General features: G+C 34.2%; 1 protein-coding gene across 2 annotated transcripts in view; it reads left to right on the forward strand.

The window, feature by feature from the left end:
* Window positions 1-21,390, forward strand: part of LOC126969522 (uncharacterized) — an 89,105-nt gene that overhangs the window by 10,993 nt on the left and 56,722 nt on the right. The window contains exons 6-20 of one of the 2 annotated variants that reach the window (XM_050814987.1): window positions 341-458; window positions 1,851-1,926; window positions 2,442-2,645; window positions 4,623-4,696; window positions 5,671-5,689; window positions 5,770-5,796; window positions 6,879-6,990; window positions 8,636-8,760; window positions 10,217-10,267; window positions 11,011-11,122; window positions 16,119-16,243; window positions 17,255-17,305; window positions 18,024-18,135; window positions 19,431-19,555; window positions 20,642-20,692. In XM_050814987.1, the coding sequence (XP_050670944.1) occupies window positions 4,679-4,696; window positions 5,671-5,689; window positions 5,770-5,796; window positions 6,879-6,990; window positions 8,636-8,760; window positions 10,217-10,267; window positions 11,011-11,122; window positions 16,119-16,243; window positions 17,255-17,305; window positions 18,024-18,135; window positions 19,431-19,555; window positions 20,642-20,692 (928 nt within the window). In that variant the 5' untranslated portion in view covers window positions 341-458; window positions 1,851-1,926; window positions 2,442-2,645; window positions 4,623-4,678. The remainder of the gene's footprint in view (window positions 1-340; window positions 459-1,850; window positions 1,927-2,441; window positions 2,646-4,622; window positions 4,697-5,670; window positions 5,690-5,769; window positions 5,797-6,878; window positions 6,991-8,635; window positions 8,761-10,216; window positions 10,268-11,010; window positions 11,123-16,118; window positions 16,244-17,254; window positions 17,306-18,023; window positions 18,136-19,430; window positions 19,556-20,641; window positions 20,693-21,390) is intronic. The other variant, XM_050814986.1, reaches the window with a different exon arrangement.

Here is a 21,390-nt window from a genome sequence, read left to right on the forward strand (position 1 = left end):
GATTCCTGCTGCCGAATTCCACCTTTGCACGACACGCCACAAGATAGGATATCATCCTCACCACCTGGATGTGATGGGCGTTTCTCCACAGTGCGGTTTTCAAGGAATTTTCTTCCACGTACAATAAAGATGTGGAATAAGCTTCCTTGTGCCCAGGACGATACGACATGGGAACCTTCAAAAAAAGGCGCGTACACCTTCCTTAAAGGCCGGCAACGCTCCTGTGATTCTTCTGGTGTTGCAAGAGAGCATGGATGCCGGTGATCACTTAACACCAGGTATTTTCTATAAAAAATTGGCGTTTTTTTTTTACAAAATACAAACTTTTTGTGCGTTACAGAATGCTGCGGCTATCGAATATAATTCTAGAAGATTTATGCTGTAATATGCACACAAAACCACCTTCACGACGATGCACGCATCCGAAAGCCAAGTTTATGATGGAGATGGCTGATAAAGTAAATTTTAGTAAAATAAGTATTTACGATTATAAGGCTTCATTTAGTGCTCGGCCGTCGGTCAGCGTTGAAGTAATGTAATATAGAATTAAACTATGTATAAGTAAACTATGAAAACATATGAACGCGTTCAACCCAACGCTGATTAATCGCCGCGCTTATCCCTTATAATATTATCTTCTCCGTTTTTAATTCCGTAATCGATTTGCGTAAGTGGTACGCACATAATAAAGAGGTGAATAATGGATTAATTTTTTCTTTGCAACTGTACACGCGCAATAAAGTTTGCTATCAGCTGAGCACTAAACTCAACATGGTCAGCACGTACAGGTACGCGCTATGCTCGAATCTAGACCGACGTCAGCGCTGATCGTCGGTCAAGGACTAAATGTAGCCTAAAGAACGTGTCTCGGGAAGCCCGGGCCCCACAGCAGTGATAAGTTGAAGTATTATAGTATATATTGAGAAGGTTTGAGAGAAGCTTAGGTTATTACTTCTCTTATATGTATATTTATATGATAATTTAAGTAAAGGTTATTTATTAATAAAATCCTTTATTAATTATAAAGTAATACATTATTTTCGTATTAGTTACAATTCTTGAATATGTACATTAGAATTTTGTGTATTTACATACTTGGTATAATTATTTAATACTATAAAAGTAACAACTGGTTAGAGTGAGAGAGGAGGAGCCTGCCTACCTCTGCCGTATGCGTGAGAGAAAGGGAAGCCAGACGAACTGGCCCCGTAACCTGTTACTGTAACTTATTACCGTCGCCTACACTCTCCGGTAACACGTGAGGAATCACAGCGGCCTTTTGGCTTGATGAATGTCTTTCGGTGTCTTTCTTACGATTGGATTCGGTTTGCTAGATCAGATTAGTAAACTTCAATGACTCGACATTAGTATCCCGGCAGAGCTCAATATATCTTTTGGCTATTTATTGTCGAATTACGTTTTTAACAAGATTTTGTTTTTTTTTTAGTTTAGCCCCAGAGGTTAATAATATATATACTAACTTAACTGTGACCGATTTAGATTGACAAGTCGTAAAGAGTCAGCCACGCTTGGAGCTATAGTATTTAGTGTTTTGAATATTTAACTAGCTAACGCACACATTAACTAATCAAAAAAATTGTCACACTTTATAGTAGGAGATAGTGTAGCGCAGGTTAGGTCTTAACATCAGGTTACCAACCGTACGTTTGATTGTCTTCTGTTTCAATAAAAATATAGTTTTATGTTTCAAATAAAATAGAGAGCTTAAACTTAAGATAGCGTGCGATATGTATGAGATAGGTATTGTAGGTTTTAGATCTGTCAACAGTTCGATACATTTTTACATAAATTTCAAATATCTACCAACATTGTCATCTCTGTATTTAAAGGTCGCGGTCTGGATTGACGAAATACTTGCCGAGTCTGATGATAAAATGCTGATGATGGACTTTGATGAAGATGAAGGTATGTCCGTTAATGGAAAACTCTAACCGCACATAAATCACGATGCATTTAATATAAGAATCAATAAAACTGGTGTGTTCTCTGACACACCATTAGAAAATTATATGTTTATACGAGTAGAAACAATTGGCAGTAATTTCAGGTTCTCCATCCATGAAATATCATAGAGGTAAGCTCAGCTGAAATTGTGTCAATTGTTCGAGATAATTTTGTAGTTGTCACTGACTCTGAGAAAATTGGAGTCGTAATTAATTAATTCATATTGCTACAAGTGCTTTTGGATAAAAATGTCTTTAACGACACTTAAATTATTATTATAGCTTGGCTAGCATGAAACATGTTTAGTTTTTAAATTTCGTTGTTGAAATTATAACAAATTTTACCGATGTATTGTTCTTCATTTTTGTATTGTAATTAAAACAATTGAGACAAGTTCAGCTTTTTCCAATTTTCTCGGACACGTGATCGTGATTACTAATACATCATCTAAGAAAGGTATGTTTTCATTTCTGAAGAAGTGGAGAAGAGTCTTGCTTCACCGCCGGAACCTGGCCGTTCCACGTCTGAATCCAATTCAGCTTCCCTCGCTGGAACACCTAGTGCTACCGTGGATGCAACACCAGCTTCTTCAGGGACAGCTCTCGCTGGTACTCCTAGTGGTACTCCAATGGGAACTCCGAGGGCATCAAATACAAACATTCCAAAAAATAACTAATTAGGTAGTATTTATATATATATATCTCTTCCTATTCCATTCTATTTATATATACCTTCTTTTCAGCTAAATAAAATAAAAATAAAGCTTTAAATAAAAATAACCACATCACACAAATACCATGTCAACTTATCCCAAGTGCGGTGATACAAACTTCAAATCAATTCATCTTTATTTGCGTTCTAAGTGTTGTTGGCTAATAATTAATAGATGCTCTTATCCTAACCCATAAGAGCACCTATTAATCCAAACTTATAAAACTAGAAGACCTAATATGTAATCGCGAATATATATTATTATCAGGTTATTATTGTAAATTGTTGGTACAATGCAAAAGATGCCGTTTTGATACAATTCTGTTCTTGATTGAAGCTCGTAATTTATTGTCGTTTCGTTTTGAAGTTAGGTTTTCTACTTTAAATTCTTTGGAACATTGCCCCAGAATGAAAGTATCCCATATCTGGGGGTGCTGTCTACAAACGCATGATATGCTGCTAGAATCACACTCACATCAACTACTTTCTTCAGTATATGTAGAGCAATTGAGAACCTATTATATTTTCTAATACATGATCTATGTTAGTTCTCCATGACATATTTTGGTCGAGATTAACGCCCAAGAGTTTTGTGGTTTCTATTCATGAATCATCTTACCTTCAAAGTTTTTATTTATATGTTATTGACGTTAATAAGTGTCATTTTTCCTTTCTTTTTTTATTTCATCACACACTTTAATATTTTCTACTCACATAGGTGTAGTGGCCGAATTCTAATACACATATTCGCATTAACTTTGATAAATATTCATGACGCGTCTTTCATCATAAGATTTTAATGACTTAATGTAATCATTATAATGATAATTCACAAACACCGTAATATGTATGTATTTGCTTATCAACCAGTAAAATCTTGAGTCTTTGACCGCATATTAGTTCGATATAACTGAATTTTTAAGTAAAGAAATATTTAATACAACAGTTTTTAAAACCCCACCTGCAACTGAAAATCAGTTTAGTAAGATGTAATGAGACTAGCGTGCATATACTTACGTTTAAAATTGCTATAAACTATAGAATATAATATAATATATGCTATAAAATATAACTTCACCAGTATCGCCCAATCTAGGATAAATTGGGGTATGTTTTAAGACCATACCGTAGAAAGGTTCTACAGTTAACTTTGATAAAGTTTGACTTAATATATTTGTCGTGAATCTGAATCTTATTAATTAACTGTAAGACTTACTACTGTCTTAGGAATGGTTTCAAGAACTCTATTTATTTATACTATATCATTTAAACTCCACATGTTAAGCAAGTTTTTTTTAGGCTTTTCCATTTTACTAAATCACTGGGTGGGAAGGGTCATTTAATAATATTTGCATTTTGTATACTGCGGTATTTACAGCATTGTAAGATTTTATATTATAATTCCGAGAGTTTAGTTACTTCTCGAAATTAATGTTTTCCTCGAATAGAGTTGAGGGGATTGCAGAATGTGCTAGTTCAAACCATAACTTCATTGTCTACATGACATTTGCCAGGAGGTTTTCCGATGTCATTTACAAGGAAATTGTACGTAAGATGTGACCTGAGATAGTTGTTGTATAACCATACTTATTAATATTAATTATTGGCTGGTCTGTCTTATAAGACTATTCAGAAAATTATCAAAATATTTACACAACTCAAATAATGGAGTTTACTTACTAATAAAATAATACTTTGTAATTTATCATACTACCAAGAAATTTAAAAGGCACCAGAGCTTCTAATGCTACTTGGATTGAAAAGAAAGTATTTTGAATATCACATAAATATACAGTATATATATTTATATATTTATGGAGGTACAAATAAACACACGGGTAGAAGTATTTAACCTTAATAATAAAATAAAATAAATCTAAAAATTAAAGTATATCCTTATAAGTATTCAATAATAGGTTAGCATGATATTATTGTCATTGTTTCAGATGTGATCCACGCCGACGAAGCAGGAGACGCTGGCTTCACCGATGACTTTCTTGACATGATGGGCGCTCGTGGCGTAAGTGAATATAATATGAAATTCTCACTTTTAGCCTCCATTTGTTTTCTCTTCGAGGAAAAATCCAGTACAGATCAAAATCTCACTATTATATACCTTCGTTCGTTTGACGACTTCGTTCGACGGTGCAAGGCCTGTTACGTCATGTTCAGGATGTTTGTGTCGAATTTCGCTAATTCATATCTCGCTGGCGAAGCAATGCATGCCCCACATCACGTGTTGATGTTATTGGCCTCTGTTGATCTACTAACAACTGTATTGTTGCGTAACATAGCTACTTCAGCTTGCAGGTTTGGAAGGTATTACGGATCTACCACGGTCTTTACATAATTCCCAGGCTTCTTCCGCTAGCTTCAAGCTGTTATTGTTGGTAATCTAGACGTTGGGCCAATATCCATACATCCTCACGTACCCAATTATAAAAGAAAATTTGTTAACATATACATTATAAACGAAGATAGACAACTATTATAATTTGTTAAGTACAGACATACTCACGTAAAATTTAATATTTCTTTCGAACAGAAGCAATTAAGAACTACCGTTGACATAGAGAAGAGAAATAGTTTAAGCCCAGAAACAGTTCAAAGACTTGATGTTCCTGACAAGCCAGTACCCACCGCACCAATTTGAAACTAAAAATCGCATTAAAATGAAACAAGCAATGTACAATTAAGACCAGAAATCTTATTCATAAAACTTCGAGAAGAGAAACGTTAAAAAGAAATTCTAATAATAAAAATTGTATATTTTTAAGCTCTTTTATTTCACCCAACCTAGATAAAAATGAACACAGTCGCTTGTTAAGGTAATTCCTTATTTCATTAATTTCTATAATTGTCTTTCATTTTACCTTTTCGGTTTTGAAATATTTTTATTGTGTTCATTCGTATCTTTTTGTGGTGAAATGAAAGATGATAACACATTTACTTAACTTTATCTGAATTATATTTTAATGTGCGTTTTTTTTTCAGGGTGGACTTTTAAAGTATCGTATGTATTCCTGATGTATAATGATGTTAAACTGCTTTAAAATACGCAACAAAAAGTGATGACACATTTTTTATTTTCAGCACTTCCTGCCTATTTGAAGTTTACGGGTAAACATAGTCAATTATAATTATAACATAATTAAAATAAATATGTTTATTTTCTCCTTGACCTTTTTACAAAATAAATTCTATTTTTATGTCAAAGGACAAGTGTAAATTAATGAGCCTTTTCCATTCCTTGCTTGTCATTCTTTGATCTTTATTGTGCATTTCTCTATCCTCCTTATGACCTCATAGCCATCTCTTTTTTTTTTTTCATATATATGAGAGGGGGCAAACGGGCAAGAGGCTCACGGGATGGGGAGAGGTGAGGCAACCGCCCATGGACATCCGCAACAACAGGTGTGTCAAGAAATGCGTTGCCGGCCTTTAAGGTGGGAGTATGCTTTTTTCTTGAAGGTCCCTAAGTCGTATCTGTTCGGGAAGACCGCTGCCGGTAGTTGATTCCACAAAGTGGCTGTGCGAGGCAAGAAATTTCGAAGAAAACGCGCGGTTGTGGAATGCCAGACGTCTACGTGATGCGGATGGTACTTTGCACGTAATGTCCGATGGTGGAATTGGGCCGCTGGAATCAACCCGAACAGCTCCTCTGAGCACTCCCCGTGATTAATGCGGTAGAAGATGCAGAGAGAACCCACATCTCTACGCAATGCTAGAGAATCAAGCCGATCAGAGATGACTTGATCGTCGATGATTCGAGCCGCTTCGTTGTATGCGGTCAAATGGAAGAAGCTGGTACTGGGGAGCACCCGCCCAGAGGTGAGAACAGTACTCCATGTGAGGCCAAATTTGCGCCTTATAAAGATGCAGGCGGTGGCTTTTAGTGAAGTACTGTCTCGCCTTACTGAGTACACCAAGCTTTTTAGAGGCCAGTTTGGCCTTCTCTTCCAAGTGACCACGGATCTGAACGTCGCTCGATATATCGACGCCAAGTATGCCAATATATTTAATTTCATCTTTACATCTGCTAGCTTTGTTATATTTCTGATTTTCCGTTCGCTACTTGTTTTTTATCTTCAGTTAATCAAACTCCTTTGCACGCTTCTTTTATTTTGTATTTATAATATTTTAACTTATAGTTAATTTACTGATTACAATTAATAACCTTTATACTGTTTCATTACTAACAGGAGAAATGGCAGAAGCGTTTAAAATTTTAACCGATTCCATGGTTAGTAAAGGTAATGAAGAATTGCTGGCACACGGAAAGTTTAAGATGACTTTTATTGAAGGAGCTGATGAGTAAGATCTGTTTTTACATTTAAACTTCCAGAAGGGTCCCACTTTCAATTGATTGCTTATGTTTGTAACTGACTCCTTTAGATGCGATTTTGACCAACATTAAACGGCCAGATTCTATTCAAACTTTGTAGATTTATCGAGGACCGATGACAATACACTAATTGGATAAGATTATTCCACTATTCAATTTGCAAAATAAGATTTTTAATATTTGTTTTATTATTTTGAATAAGCGCCATCTAGTAATTTATTGTAAAATTCAAAGGAGCCACGCGACATGTCAAGACAGTTCCATAAAATTATAGTATCTAATTCGTTTGGAAGCAAATAGATGGCGGTGAATTTCACCCCATCTAGCAGCATTTTAATAAACTCCTAAGGCAATTATGAAATATCATGGAACGTACGCGTATACAAATGATTCTGTAATAATGAAGTAATGTTTTTATTTATGAAAAGATGGCGCTGTTTAAGTAATCTGTTTCCATTATAAATTATTAATGCGTGATTTAATTGAGCTAATTATTATAAGAGCTAGTTCGGTGATCTCTGGCTAGTTGAAATAAGTGATCTTTCAATTTAACTAAAATATTTTTATTCGTAAATATTAAAATCCCTTCGTCAATCTAAAAAAAAAAAAACTTAAAAATGAAAAATAAATAGTTAATAGTTTAAAAAAACTAAAACACACGCTTTATATAAAATTCAACTAAAAAATAAGAAAATAAAATTTGAATAAATTTAAATTGAAAATAGTGTAAAATTACATTAAATTATAAAAAAAGGGTGTGGGGTGCTTTTTAAGATATTATTAAAATAATAATTCTTTTACACTACACGCTTTTTTATAATGAAAAATATGTAAAATTATATTTAATTATAAAAAAAGTGTGGGGTGCTTTTTAAGATATTATTTAAACAATAATTCTTCTACACTACACGCTTTTTTTATAATCTTAATATATATAAATTACGTGACACGTTGTTTGTCCGCGATGGAGACCTAAACTAATGAACGGATTTAAATGGGGATTACTTCATGGAGGACCCATGATTAGTTTTATTTCCAATATTTGTTTTGTATGGACATATTTTCTGTGAGAGAATTTATTGACGCACGATTTCACAGTTCCGCTGTGAAACAATGGCATTGTAACAATAGTGAGCATTACTTACGAAATAATTCTTGATGTGTTGAAATATTATTGGCAAATTCCTATAAGAAAAGTTTTTTTTTTATTATCTTCAGAACAAAGTCTGTCGAGTTAGCTAGTGTAATATATTTGTTTAACACTTTTTCTATTTAAATTTATTAAAATTTATTGTCTATTTTTTAGTTGAATTTAATATAAAGCGTGTTTTTCAGTTTTTTTAAACTATTATTTTTCCATTAAAGCACATATTGCTACTCATGGATTACTATTTCCATAAATTGCCATATTAGGTTGCAATGGCTGAACGAATGGTGACGGAGAACATATTTGCAGAAGGTACCCAGTAACAGGGTACAATGAGCGTTCGTTTCATATCATCAACGCAGGCAGTTATAAGCCAGTATTTTTCGGTCAAGATTTGTTGTGGGACCAATACCTTAATTTATGTTTACCAAATTGGTTTAATGTTTAACTAATAATGTAATTTTTAGATTAAAAGAAACGACAGATTTCAATGCGCCCGATTTGAATACTGCATTAGCTAGTAAAGTAAGGAATGTTCTAGCAGATACGGTGAAACCGAACACACCAAGTAACATTGTCCCTTTCATGAAAGGTAACGTTATTTTTAAAAGCAGCTTTCTTCATTATATGGTATGATGACAAATATTAGATTTAAAATCTATAATGTAAAACTAATTTTAAACTGAAAATCTGAAAAAAAAAACGCATAACTTTTACAAGAATCCAGAGCGGCACTGCGTTGTATAATGGCCAGCTCGTATCAAGTAGATACCATCAGCTGAACGTCCTGCTCGTTTCGTCCCCTATTGTAAAAAAAACAACACGAAATTGATCATGAGTATGCGCGAAAAAGCGTGTGTCATTCTGCCCGTGACATCTCAGAAATCTACAAGTTCAGGCAAGAATCACTACGTACGTAGTGATCATTAAGGCGCGACGTCATTAATGTTTTCGTTAATGGCTGATTCCGTATTTATGCTGTTATTTTATCGAATAAACTATTAATGTTACTCCTTGTACCTTCCTCCGAATTTATCACTTGGATTGTTCTTATGACCTGTTTGATCACTTACCTACCACCGGGTTCCAATATCGCATCGAACGCCACTAACTAAGGTATCAAGTTCATCATGTGGTTGTGTGGCGTGTTAAGGCGACACTAAATGCAGGCGACCTTGAGCGATATGAGTTCACGGCTGCCGGCCCGCCATCTATGTAACAAAGCCAATATTTTTAAATTCTTGGGTGGAAAACAGTTTATATGCTTACAAGCCTCGTTATTCACTACTAATCTGAATAAATTAACCTACACAAAAAAGTACAAGCTATAAGAATAACTTTTCTGAGAAAAGTACCAAAAAAAATGCGTCACGCCATGCCAAAAAACTTGTTAAACTTCAAAGAAAAGTGGTAGTTCAAAAAGGCTCGGCAGGGTTAACTATAACCAACAGAAAGCATTACCAACCTACAAATAAGACTTAAGGATATGTGTAACAGGATTAAGTAGTGTTCACAGGTCGAATTGCTATACTTTCACCACAAAACTTCTCTAAAAACACCATGTTTGCGTGTTTTCTGCTTATTCTTCGCCATAATGTGTGTCGTTGTTTCTTCCACGTACAACCACACTATGTAAACCTTCATAAAAAGCACGTCCACACCTAAATGACCAGCACTGCTCGTGTAATTCCTCTGGTGTTGCAAAGCGAGTAAAAACATTAATTCTGCAGGAAATGCAAAAAAAATTAAAAGAAAAAATTCGTGTGGAACCCTTAACATTTAGGGGTATGAAAAATAGATGTTGGCCGATTCTCAAACCTACTCAATATGCTCACAAAATTTCATGAGAATCGGTCAAGCCGTTTCGGAGGAGTACGGGAACGAACATTGTGACACGAGAATTTTATATATAAGATTAATTTTCCGTAGCTTGTTCGATTAACTCAATAAACTTTGAAGTTTGCCACATTTTATGTGTCACTTCACCGTACGACCAATATAAATATGTACCTATAAAGTTCACGTTTTAATTAAAGATTTACTTTCAGAGATGGTCGAGATATGTTCAAATTACTTAGCGCAGTATGCAGAATACAACAGTGAGTCTCTAAATACATAATGATAAGACAAAACGTCTCCTGAGATAGCTTTTATGGCTAGATAAAACCTCTTGCTTCTAGACAACAAACAAATGAATAAATGAAAATGAAAACAGCCCAGGTTTATTACTGATGCTACAGTCGCGGTTTGTATGTCGGTCTGTTTGTGTGCGTGCATTGCTCAAAATAGAGGTTAATAGTCAACCTCAATTTTTTCAACATTTTCACTGGTGTCATAGTCTATCTAGTCGTATAAATGATCTAAGGGTCGGCAACAGGTGGACTGCGATAGATGGGATCTCGGACCGCCAAATATTGTAATGTACTTATTTCAATATTGGCTGGTTAAGTTAATGTTCCTGTATACCAGGTACAAAGTAATACTAAACTGTAGACAACAGGCTCAAGAGCGTCGGTGCAGTTTCTCACATTAACTTTAGGCCTTGTGTTTTATAATTCTAAATTTTATTTGAAACGATACAATAAATAGGTAGCACTTAATTATTATCAGTTGTTTTTTTCTGGACCTCGTTAAAATTTTTACACAGTGTCCGGACCCCACCTAAAACTACTTGACGTCCCCTGAATTCTAAGGTCTTCAATATTGACCGAATATACCTCACATTACTCTTAAATGAGCCTCCATGTACTTCTCGTGTCAATGTAATGATAATGTAGTTTTGTTAATACCGTTTTAATCGGAACCCTATATTTTTATACTTGAGACTTAAATATCTTTGTAGAGGATAAAGGGCCAGCTTTTAAACTGCTCGTTAAAGCAATGAAAGCAAAAGGGAGTCAACAGTTATACACGAAGGGAAAGATTAAGAAAACAAATGGAAAGGCAGCAACGGAGTAAGATAAATTAATAGTTGTATTTTTTTTTTGGAGTAAATTTAAGTTTGTGTAGTTACTACAGTACGGGATAAGCAAGCCCAGGGCACGTAGCATATTCTTACAAAGAGTCTTTGGTCTATATTGGCAATAATCGGTTTCCAAGTGTCTGACGTTGATTGTCCTGGTTGGAAAAGTTATAACGTTTTTGTGGCATCAACTAAATCCAATATACCACACTTGCACATTGCTACATTGCATGTCAATTGATGAAACATTGGATTATCAATAATATTATGTTAACATCTTAAGTACAATGTTTCTTGCAAATAAAATTTCATAACATTTCATTACTTTTGCTTCGTTGTTAATCTGGCATTGAGTATGTGGTATTATGTGGTATTATGTGGTAGTTTGTGTAGTATGTGGTAGTATGGATATTTAAATTTCTTATTTATATAAATAATTGTAAATCTCTGACATTTGTATGCTTTGTATAGAGCTGAATAGCAAACTGTAAACATTTGTACTATACCATCTTGTAATGAAACCTATTCAATGCACATAAAGTTTATCTTATCTTATGTCGTACTTTGTATAGTAATTGGTAGTATGTGTAGTGTGTCGTAGCATGTCGTAGCATGTCGTAGTTTGTGTAGTGTGTCATAGTTTGTGTAGTAATTCGTAGTATGTGTAGTGTGTCGTATCATGTCGTAGTTTGTGTAGTGTGTCGTAGCATGTCGTAGTTTGTGTAGTGTGTCGTAGTTTGTGTTGGTTGGTAACGGTAGTTAGTGTGGTAGTATGTGGTAGTATGTGGTAGTTAGTGTGGTAGTATGTGTAGAAGGTTGCTTAGTCAGATAATGAGGATGGATGAAAATATATTAACACTAACACATAAGACACAATACGTCAATTCATACAATTATAACAAAAATTCCAAAAATCGTGTTTCAACAATTACAGGTGAACATATCATTCACATAAACATACAAACAATTTAGTTCATCTATGTATATATAAAAAAATTAAATAGTCTTTGAGGCTCAATCACGCCTAAACCACTGATCAGTGTTCAATACCACCATTCGATGCGAAATTTATCCTAGATGGTTTATGGCTATACTTATTTTTTATTGTATTTGTAATAAGGTGAATAAAATTAAATTTATTTCCTTTTAAAATTCGCCAGCAGCCCAGGGAACGGCTAGTAATTGTATAAAAGTATTATATTAATTGAAATCCTATACGCTTACATGTCAAAATAATATTAAAAGATGAATTAATTTCACAAATCATTACAAGCTACAATACAGTCACTTCAATAGAATCATTAAAATGCAATACCTATGTATTATATTTTGTCAATGCGTTTTTATTAAGAAAATAGGTCAGTACATTTTACTAATACTCTCATTAGTAAAATGTAGCATATATATATATATATATATATATGTGTATATATAAAGCGCATATTAATGTAAGTTTGGAAAAGGTCGAGCAAGTTATTACGATCAGAGGGCCTACCATCAACTTTTAATAAGCGAAGCGATTGCGATGCAGTTCAGTTTAGGTACCTAAACTGAATCGCTAAAATTCGTACCATGAAGTGCCTTTTACTGAATGGCGTTTATTTTTATGGAATAGGAGGACAAACGAGCGTACGGGTCACCTGGTGTTAAGTGATCACCGCCGCCCACACTCTCCTGCAACACCAGAGGAATCACAAGAGCGTTGCCGGCCTTTAAGGAAGGTGTACACGCTTTTCTTGAAGGTACCTATGTCGTATCGTCCCGGAAACACCGCACAAGGAAGCTCATTCCAAGTGATATGATTTTAGTGGTATTTTTGCGTAGAAAAAACTAAAAATACATTTTAAAATTGCGCTTTGTAGCGTCAAATTATAAACGACTAAGCCCTTTTTTGTACTTATTAAATAATAGTACTATAAATAAATATAGTTCTTTAAATTACAAATTAAATGTTTGCTTAGGTGTTTTCGTAAAAATAACGATTTATAAACGCACCTCCATTGATGTTTGATTTGACAGAACCACAGAGTACATTTTTTTAATTCGTTCTTGCGAACAGGCTATAGCCCGGGCCCTAACTGCCTCGTCTTTAGTATTTTCATTTTTGGTAATAATTTTCAGTATTTTGTTTTACAAAAGTGTCCAACAAAGTATTCTCATCTCATCTTTCATCAATAAAATTTTCCTTTTCTGTATGTATTCACTATTTCTTAAAAGTTATTAGCAACACTATTTATTTTATCAGCAGTAACTCCCTACTTAAGTAATATAATAACAAACAATCAACATGGATTTTTAAAACATCACTCAACTATATCAAACGTACTTCAGTTTTCAAATTACCTGAGTAATAATATAGATAATAGTAACGAAATTTACGCTATTTACACTGATTTTAGTAGTGCATTTGATAAAGTGAACCATGAGATACTACTAATAAAATTACATTATGGGTTTCATGGAAATCTTCTGAATTGGTTCAATTCTTATTTGAAAAATAGGACTCGAAAGAGTTGTTCTGGGTGGCTTTTAGTCCAATGATTTCACTGCAACTTCTGGCGTTCCACAAGGGTCCCATTTAGGACCTCTTTTTGTTGTTTTGCAACGCGATATTGATTCCATTTACAATTGGTGTTCAAATAATAAAATGGAAATCAATGCAAACAAGTGCTCACACATTAAATTCTCAAAGCGTAAAAAAAATAGTCTCCTCTTACAAAAATTAACAAGGAGATTGTAAGTCAAGTAACAGTCGTTGGTGATTTGGGAGTACTGTTTGATTTCAAGTTAAGTTTTGTCAATCATTATGTTCATATTATAAAGGCATGAAAAATGTTAGGTTTCCTAAAATCTCTAAGGAATTTAGAAACACAACCACTCATATCTGTCTATTTAACACCCTTTTTGAAGTACTAAGAGAGTAAGAGTTCAATAGCATAATATGGAACCCTTTCTATAAATGCTACATAAAACGCATGGAAAAAATTCAAAAATCATTTACAAAATTCTTGTCATTCAAAGATCGGGGCCTCTCAAATCGACCATTACTGTGACAGATTAAATCATTTATTCTCTGTCCAACAGACGAAAGTTTCTGGACCTTTGCGGCCTTTCTAAAATTATACACGGATCCTTACATCCTAACATAATATCTAACTAAAATTTCTCCATTCCAAGATGTTTACCAAGACAACCGATTAATAAAATATTTTCAAATAATTACTCTAGAACGAATATGAAACAATACGGTCCTTATAATATAATATCTACAACATTCAATGATATGATGTTGACATTTTTCACGACACATTTAAGTCATATACGAGTAGAAATAAAGTTTTAGAAAAAATAACGACCACGGCAGATAATAGTTTGAATTAGATTGTTAATGCCTTAGTAATTCTTACTTTTATTTTATGTAATTTCACACTTACCACATTATAATTGTTTACAATTGTATAGTTTCTAGAATTAAGATTTTTTACTAAGTTACTTACTTTTTTCTTATTAAAAATGTTGAATGTACATAATTAGAATAACCAACCTAGAATTATCATATCAATCATCTAATGAACGAACTAAATCAGTTTGCGATTCAATTGATAAAATTTTTGAGATTCAATTGACATCATTGCGATTTAATCAGTTGATGTCAAATCAACCTAAATTAGATAGCTCTAACATGTCGTGTTACAAAATAGCAAATCAATTAATTTTAGGTTGTCAATTGAATCGCAATAATAGTTCATGGTAGGCCCGCAGGTCGGGAGAGAGATGAAATGCTGTCACGTGCGAAGTTGTAAAGGGTTCATACGAATGTATGAAGATTAGGAAGTATGTAAGACCGTTGTTAATAATGTCGGATTAACTTTCTGGGGCACAGGTTTTTGTTGTTACCGTAGACAGGCCGGTAATACGTGATTGGTTAATGTGTACGTTAGCTGGTGGTTGTAGTTGTTAAACCCTTACAAAGTACGAGTTTTATAGAAGCTAATGCCAAGCTAATGGATTAGTTTTTGCGATCTGTCAATCAAAATCGGTTACAGTAACAATTGTTTACATTTTCTATCTTGCTGTATGTCTGTTAGAAATGTTCTTATCTCGTGCACACTTTGTTCTTTTATACGTAGTATATTGTAGGTTATGGTACTTACCGAAATTGTGTAGTATCATGGCCATTGAGATCTAGTTTTATGTCTTCCATCCTTACTGGCTACTTAAACAAAATTTAATAATGTGTAAGTACTAATAACTTTTAGCTAAGGACAGTTAATACCATATTATCAATGCATGTGCTGTTAACCTATAATTAGTTATACAATTAGAAATAGTAATGTACACTTTTGTTGCTTTTTTATAAGTTTTATTGTAATAACTGCTAGACCTTAATCCAAAAAATTAATAAAAATCTAGTACTAGCTCTTGTGTTGCGAGACTTAATTACTATCAACGATAATTAATTACTATCAAGAAACCTGGATGCTCTTTAAATATCTATAAGTCGTGTTCTTGATTTGACAGCTATCTTATTAGTAATAAGATATTGACGTACACTTAACAACTAGACTCACAATCACACTCTAAAATTGAAGCAAAACTCTGGCTCCACGTCTGTTGGGCAGAGTTTTCGTTGGTGTTTCGACCGCGCTTTGATTACAACTCTACGCAATGACAGTATTAAGAGAAAAACTGTCCTAATAATAGCATACGAACTTATACGACGGAGTGTCGTATATCAGTTAAGTGCCCCTCTTGTTCGTGTCCGAGCTTGTAATGAACGTGTACAATAGACTTTGAACATTACTGCCATGAAATAATGTGTCCATTTTAATTTTTTTTTAAAGTAATCTGTATACGTATATACAACGCCGTTCGGACATTTTTAATTACCTTTTAGTAGGCGATTGGGAGTCTAGTTGTTAATGGACGTCCATGGATTAAGATTAATACTTAGTAAACCAAATCCTTTTAATTTAAACTATTTATAGCTTAGAAGAAGCTAAAGGCTTGGAGAGTGATCACGATGATCCAAATTTGTCTCAAGAAATTCATTCGAGGCTTTCCAAATTGGTTGAAGGCCAAGTACCTCAAGATCTTAAAAACGACATGACAGGTATTATAAATTAAGACCTTAACGCCACGCAATATAGTTAATTGTCAACACTATACTCGCGTTGTACTCAAGTGGAGGATATCAGGTAAAATAATTTGCGGCACATAATAAAGTGTAGTATTGACTATATTTTGTGAATCTGTGTTATGTGGGTGACTTTAACTACAACATTTTTTTCACAACAGGTTTCATTCGCAAACAAAATTGTAGAACTTTTGAGGAAAAATAAATGTTTTGGTAATTAAGTAATATATTTGCCGTAGCTTTATATCTAAATAGAAAGTACATACATGCTTTATAGGTGTCAATGCATGTTGTTTTTGAAAATGATCCTGGAAAAGTAGTATTTATAAATGTGCATTTTAATAGCCGAGTTCCAGAGAATCCGGATTTTCTATTCTCTTTATACTTATATACTCACATATTCACAAAAGACGCATGTTTTTTTCTTATTATTAATCCGCTAATATTTGTTAATCTTAATATAGAATACTTTTCCCGCCCGCCCCCATGGCTTATGTTAGGCATCCTCGGCCCCCACTGAACCCGCGACCGAACGACAGCTGTTCAGTAATCAGTAATGTGAAACTGTGTTGAAACCAGTTTGACATCTTTAGTAGTAGACTAACAAAGTGAATATTGTAAAGTTCATCGTTTGCTCACGAGTGAAACAACTAAGCTTTACTTTGTAGCACTACACCTGGACACGTCCACACGCAACCAATAGCCGAATAGAACTGCCTTCCGCTGTACTGTGCATTCCTTATATAGCACTCAACGTCACACGGTTAATGCCACTGTCGATGTCGTGACAGAGACAATGATAGTTAACACATACTCTGTCAAGACTAGATGTCAGTACACTACAGATATAAATAACATTATGATATCTATTGGACATCGACCATTCATAACATTTAATTCATAAATTTAACAGAATAATTCAATAAATTTATAAGTAGTAAGTATTATATAAGTCATATTTATTACATTTGAAGTATTATCTTACAGACACATTGGATATTACTTCGAAGTATCTGTCGCAGAGTGCTATAGATGAACGTAAGTATAATAGGACAATTAATTTGGATATATTTTTTTAAACTTTTTTAAAAGAAAATACTGCAAATTACTGGTACTTGTTAATGCATTTAGCACTGAATTTGAAAATACTTCATTCAATATTGGTCGTATTATTCAAAGTATAGCGAAGTAGTTTGGCAAAAGAAGCATAAAAGCAGACTAAACGCAGATGAGATGTGGTCACTGCGTAGTATGTGTGGGGTGAGGTTGATTGATAGAATTACGAATGCGGTAATACGAGCGCGTTGTGGTCTGAAAGAAAATGTTGTGATAAAGACCGAGAAAGGAATGCCGTAATGTTTATGACACGTGTAGCGGAAGAGTGAAGAAACAGATTTATCAAATATGCAAGGCAAGTGTGTGTGGGCAGGTCGGTCGTGGGAGACCTCGTAGAACATTCGTCGACCAAATTGGGGACGTTTTGAAAAAGGAAAAGTTCCGAAGTACTCCTGAGCATACATGAAAAGAGTAATAAATGTAGAAGAAGCGCGTGAGGTTTGTAAGGATAGATGCAAGTGGCATTCTGTTCTCTCTGCCTACCCCGACGGGGACAAGGCGTTACTGTGTTTGTGTTAACTTTCGACCTATACTTAGCCTTGAATGGTTGCAACTTATAGACGTAGATCTTGGAAGATCTTATCTGCTATTTTTAATTTTAAAAACTGAATTGTTATATAATATTCATATTTTGATACAGTTGAACGTGGGCCTGCGTTTGATCTGCTCATTAAAGAATTGCAACGAAATGGCGGTGACCCTTTTACTCCACAATTTGCTCCAGTTTCAACTAAATTTGCTGGTTCCTATGTGTGAGTAGGTTTTTATAACATGAGAAATTATACTGATTTCTTCTTCTCTCTTTGCATACAACTAGGCTCCATGTTCTCTTTATATTAATATCTGCAGCGGAAACTTTGTACCCCCTACTTTGTACTTTGAAACCCCTTCTTTAAAAAATTGCACGAACAGATAAACTGAAATATAACAGAGGTAAAGTTTAGATGGAGAAGAAGTACATAAAGCTATTTTGCTTACAAAAAATTCCTTATAAATACATTAAATTGATTAAAATAAACATAACATATAGTACATAAGTGAGCATATTTTACGATATAATTCTTAATGTTATGAAATATTATTGACAAATTCATAAAAACAGTATTTTATTTATTAAGCACAGAACGTTTTGTCGGGTCAGCTAGCAATATACTATAAGTTGTCTTGCTTCTCACCTCGCACACTCACTCTGTACAATCTATTACCGGCTGCCTTACCGCTTCTCTTGATCCTCGGTGTGTTGGATGTCCACCGCGTGAGCCTCTTGCCCGTTGCCCCCTCTTATGTAAAAACTACTTCGATAGCAAAATCCTAAATAAATAGCAAATTAAAAAATGTTGAAGAGTATCGTTTCTGACGGGAGCTCAACAAATCAATTTTATCATGTTACTAAAGTCAGTATTGGTGTTAAGTTTTTCCTTGTTTCCTTCACTCAAATATGTGCGAAGGGAACGATTGCTGGTCCATACGTCAACTCATGAACGGGTGCTGCTTGAGTGGCGCCAGGTCGTTCTATTATAGTTAATAAATCATTGTATGTGTTCGATGCAATTACTAATTGTGACAGTAATCACGACCATCATGTTCACGAAGCATCCTTATACAAACAATAAATTGAAGATTATTATTAAGTTCGTTATTTATTACTTTTATGAAATATTTGATATTAGTGGCCGTTGATTTTCTTGTATGTTCTTCTCTCGAGCTCTACTTTTTCCGAACATTAAGATAGGTACGAAGGTAGATTCAATCATTTAAAAGAAATATTAATAGTGTTTATGCACTTCACAGCACTTAGTTTAAGCCTAATTGAATAAACTTTATTAGACTTTGACTTGACTGGTCCGGGCTTCTGTAGTGCTGATTACAAAACCAGATAAGTATTGGACTGATTTACACACTGATAAACCGCCAAACGCATTTTTTAAAATCATAAGATGGATTCAAACTTAATACTAAATTGAGATTAGATTTTTACCCGTAACAAAGAGGTGACTTTTTTTTCCTTATTTGTTTAATTTTGTTTATTGATTGAACCTACTTACAGATTAAAATCTGCGCCCGGTTTATCCAGCATTGAACCAGATGCGACCACTGCTCCCATATTTCTGGATGTACTGCACAGATCAGTCGACGCTGCTACACCTAAAGCGCTGACAAATGACATGAACGGTAACCGTTAATAATGTTAGGTGAAGTAATTTGATTAGTTCAACTATGATACATAAATGTGGCAACATTTAGACCGTTTTTTTTTTCAGTACAATTCATGAACCCCCTTATTCATTATAGTCTGCTAACTTAAAGCATTGCTAATTCACACTCTGGCTTCTTCTATTGACCTAAGTCAGAATGAGATAAAACACTCCTAAGCGGCTGTTTAAAGTTAGCGGACCATAATGAATAAGGGGGTTAGTGTTTTCTTCGATTTAGGTGAGCATTACACATTGAAATAAAATTGTTTTGAAGTGATTACAATACGGAGTTTTGTTCATTTATAAAACACTCTCTTAGATCACTTGCGACGAGACTGGCTCGGGTGCGCCAGTAATAAACTCTTTTAAGTTTAATAAACTTATTAAATGAAAATATAGATACCATAAAAATGAAATAATTAAAGAAATAAAAATTAATTTAATAGATAATAATTATAAATAAAAGATTGAAAATCGATAAAAAAGTTTGGTATGAATTGTCGTTTTCTTTTACTTTGTTCGTGTATTATTCACTTTTATTTTGAATGCGAGACAGCGATTGCCGCCATTGTTTAAAGTACGCGTTTCATACATTTTCAAGTCTAATAGATGGTTGCGCCAGACTGCAAACACCGCTTTTTCGTTCGGCGTCGTACTCGGTACGGTCCGGACGGTAATAATAATAATGCTGTGCGATGTACAATAAGATATACCATCTAATATGGCGCGCTACCAGACCGTGTCCGATGATCGTGTCTCTCTCGCGCTTTGTCTATACGCTGGTGTATTGTATTAACTATGGGAAATGTCACACTTGTCCGTGCATCCAATATTCTTCTGGTACTCATCTGTTTCGTGTTATTACCCTGGCATATTGGAACCTTGTCATATTAAGTTCTGCGTGACGTCAGCAGTTGGTCGTCACCATGGAAACAGTACTCTTGATTGGTGGTTTTGAATTGTCTGTCTAGACCGACGTCACTTAGACCTGTGCCCATGTAACGTGCGTATATTACCATATAGAACGCAATTAGATTAATTTTAATAAAAAAATCTCTTTCAGAGGTCATTCAGCGGTGTGCTAATTACTTGTCGGCTTTCGTAAGAGATAGAGGTGAGGCTGTTTTAAGAAAAATGTTTTTTTTTTCTGTATATTTTTTGTATATAGCAGGACAGGGTAAGGGTAACCTTCATGAGTGATCACCGCCGCCAAAAAGGCCGCAACTCCAGAGGAATGAAATACTGGCATTTCAGGTGGATGTAGATTTTAAGTATGTATGTGTTCTCCAGGGCAGGGTGTTTCCCATTTGTTTGACTATGTTACACTCTTGATAGCTTACAGACCTGGTTCGATGAAAGAAGAAAGAAAGAAAGAAAGAAAAAAAGTTTATTCATGACGATATAGTACAATAAAACATAAAACAAAATTGAGAAATATTATTTTCTATTCGTCACAAAGTGGTCCCAACTCAGCATTTTTGCTGGTTTTGAAAACCAGCGCTGGTCTTCCGTTGGGCCATTTGGTGACGTCGCCTTAAAGATAATTATATAGTAACTAATGCGTAGATTGAGTAAACAAGATAATGTATTAGCTTGTCAATTTCTGAAGTTTCTAACGTTCTGACTGACAAGTTGACAACTCTGTCAAATGTCAATCTGAGTTCGAAATATTAAAGTATTAAGTAATAATATGTGATCACAGATCAGTTTACAATGTACATTATTTATTCATTATTGTTTGTTTTTGAATTAAAAGTAACCAGATATATATAAGTAGAAACTACTAAAGTACGGTACCTACTCATAATTGCA

The sequence above is a fragment of the Leptidea sinapis genome, chromosome 18 (genome assembly GCF_905404315.1).
Source record: "Leptidea sinapis chromosome 18, ilLepSina1.1, whole genome shotgun sequence".
Taxonomy (NCBI): Eukaryota; Metazoa; Arthropoda; class Insecta; order Lepidoptera; family Pieridae; genus Leptidea; species Leptidea sinapis.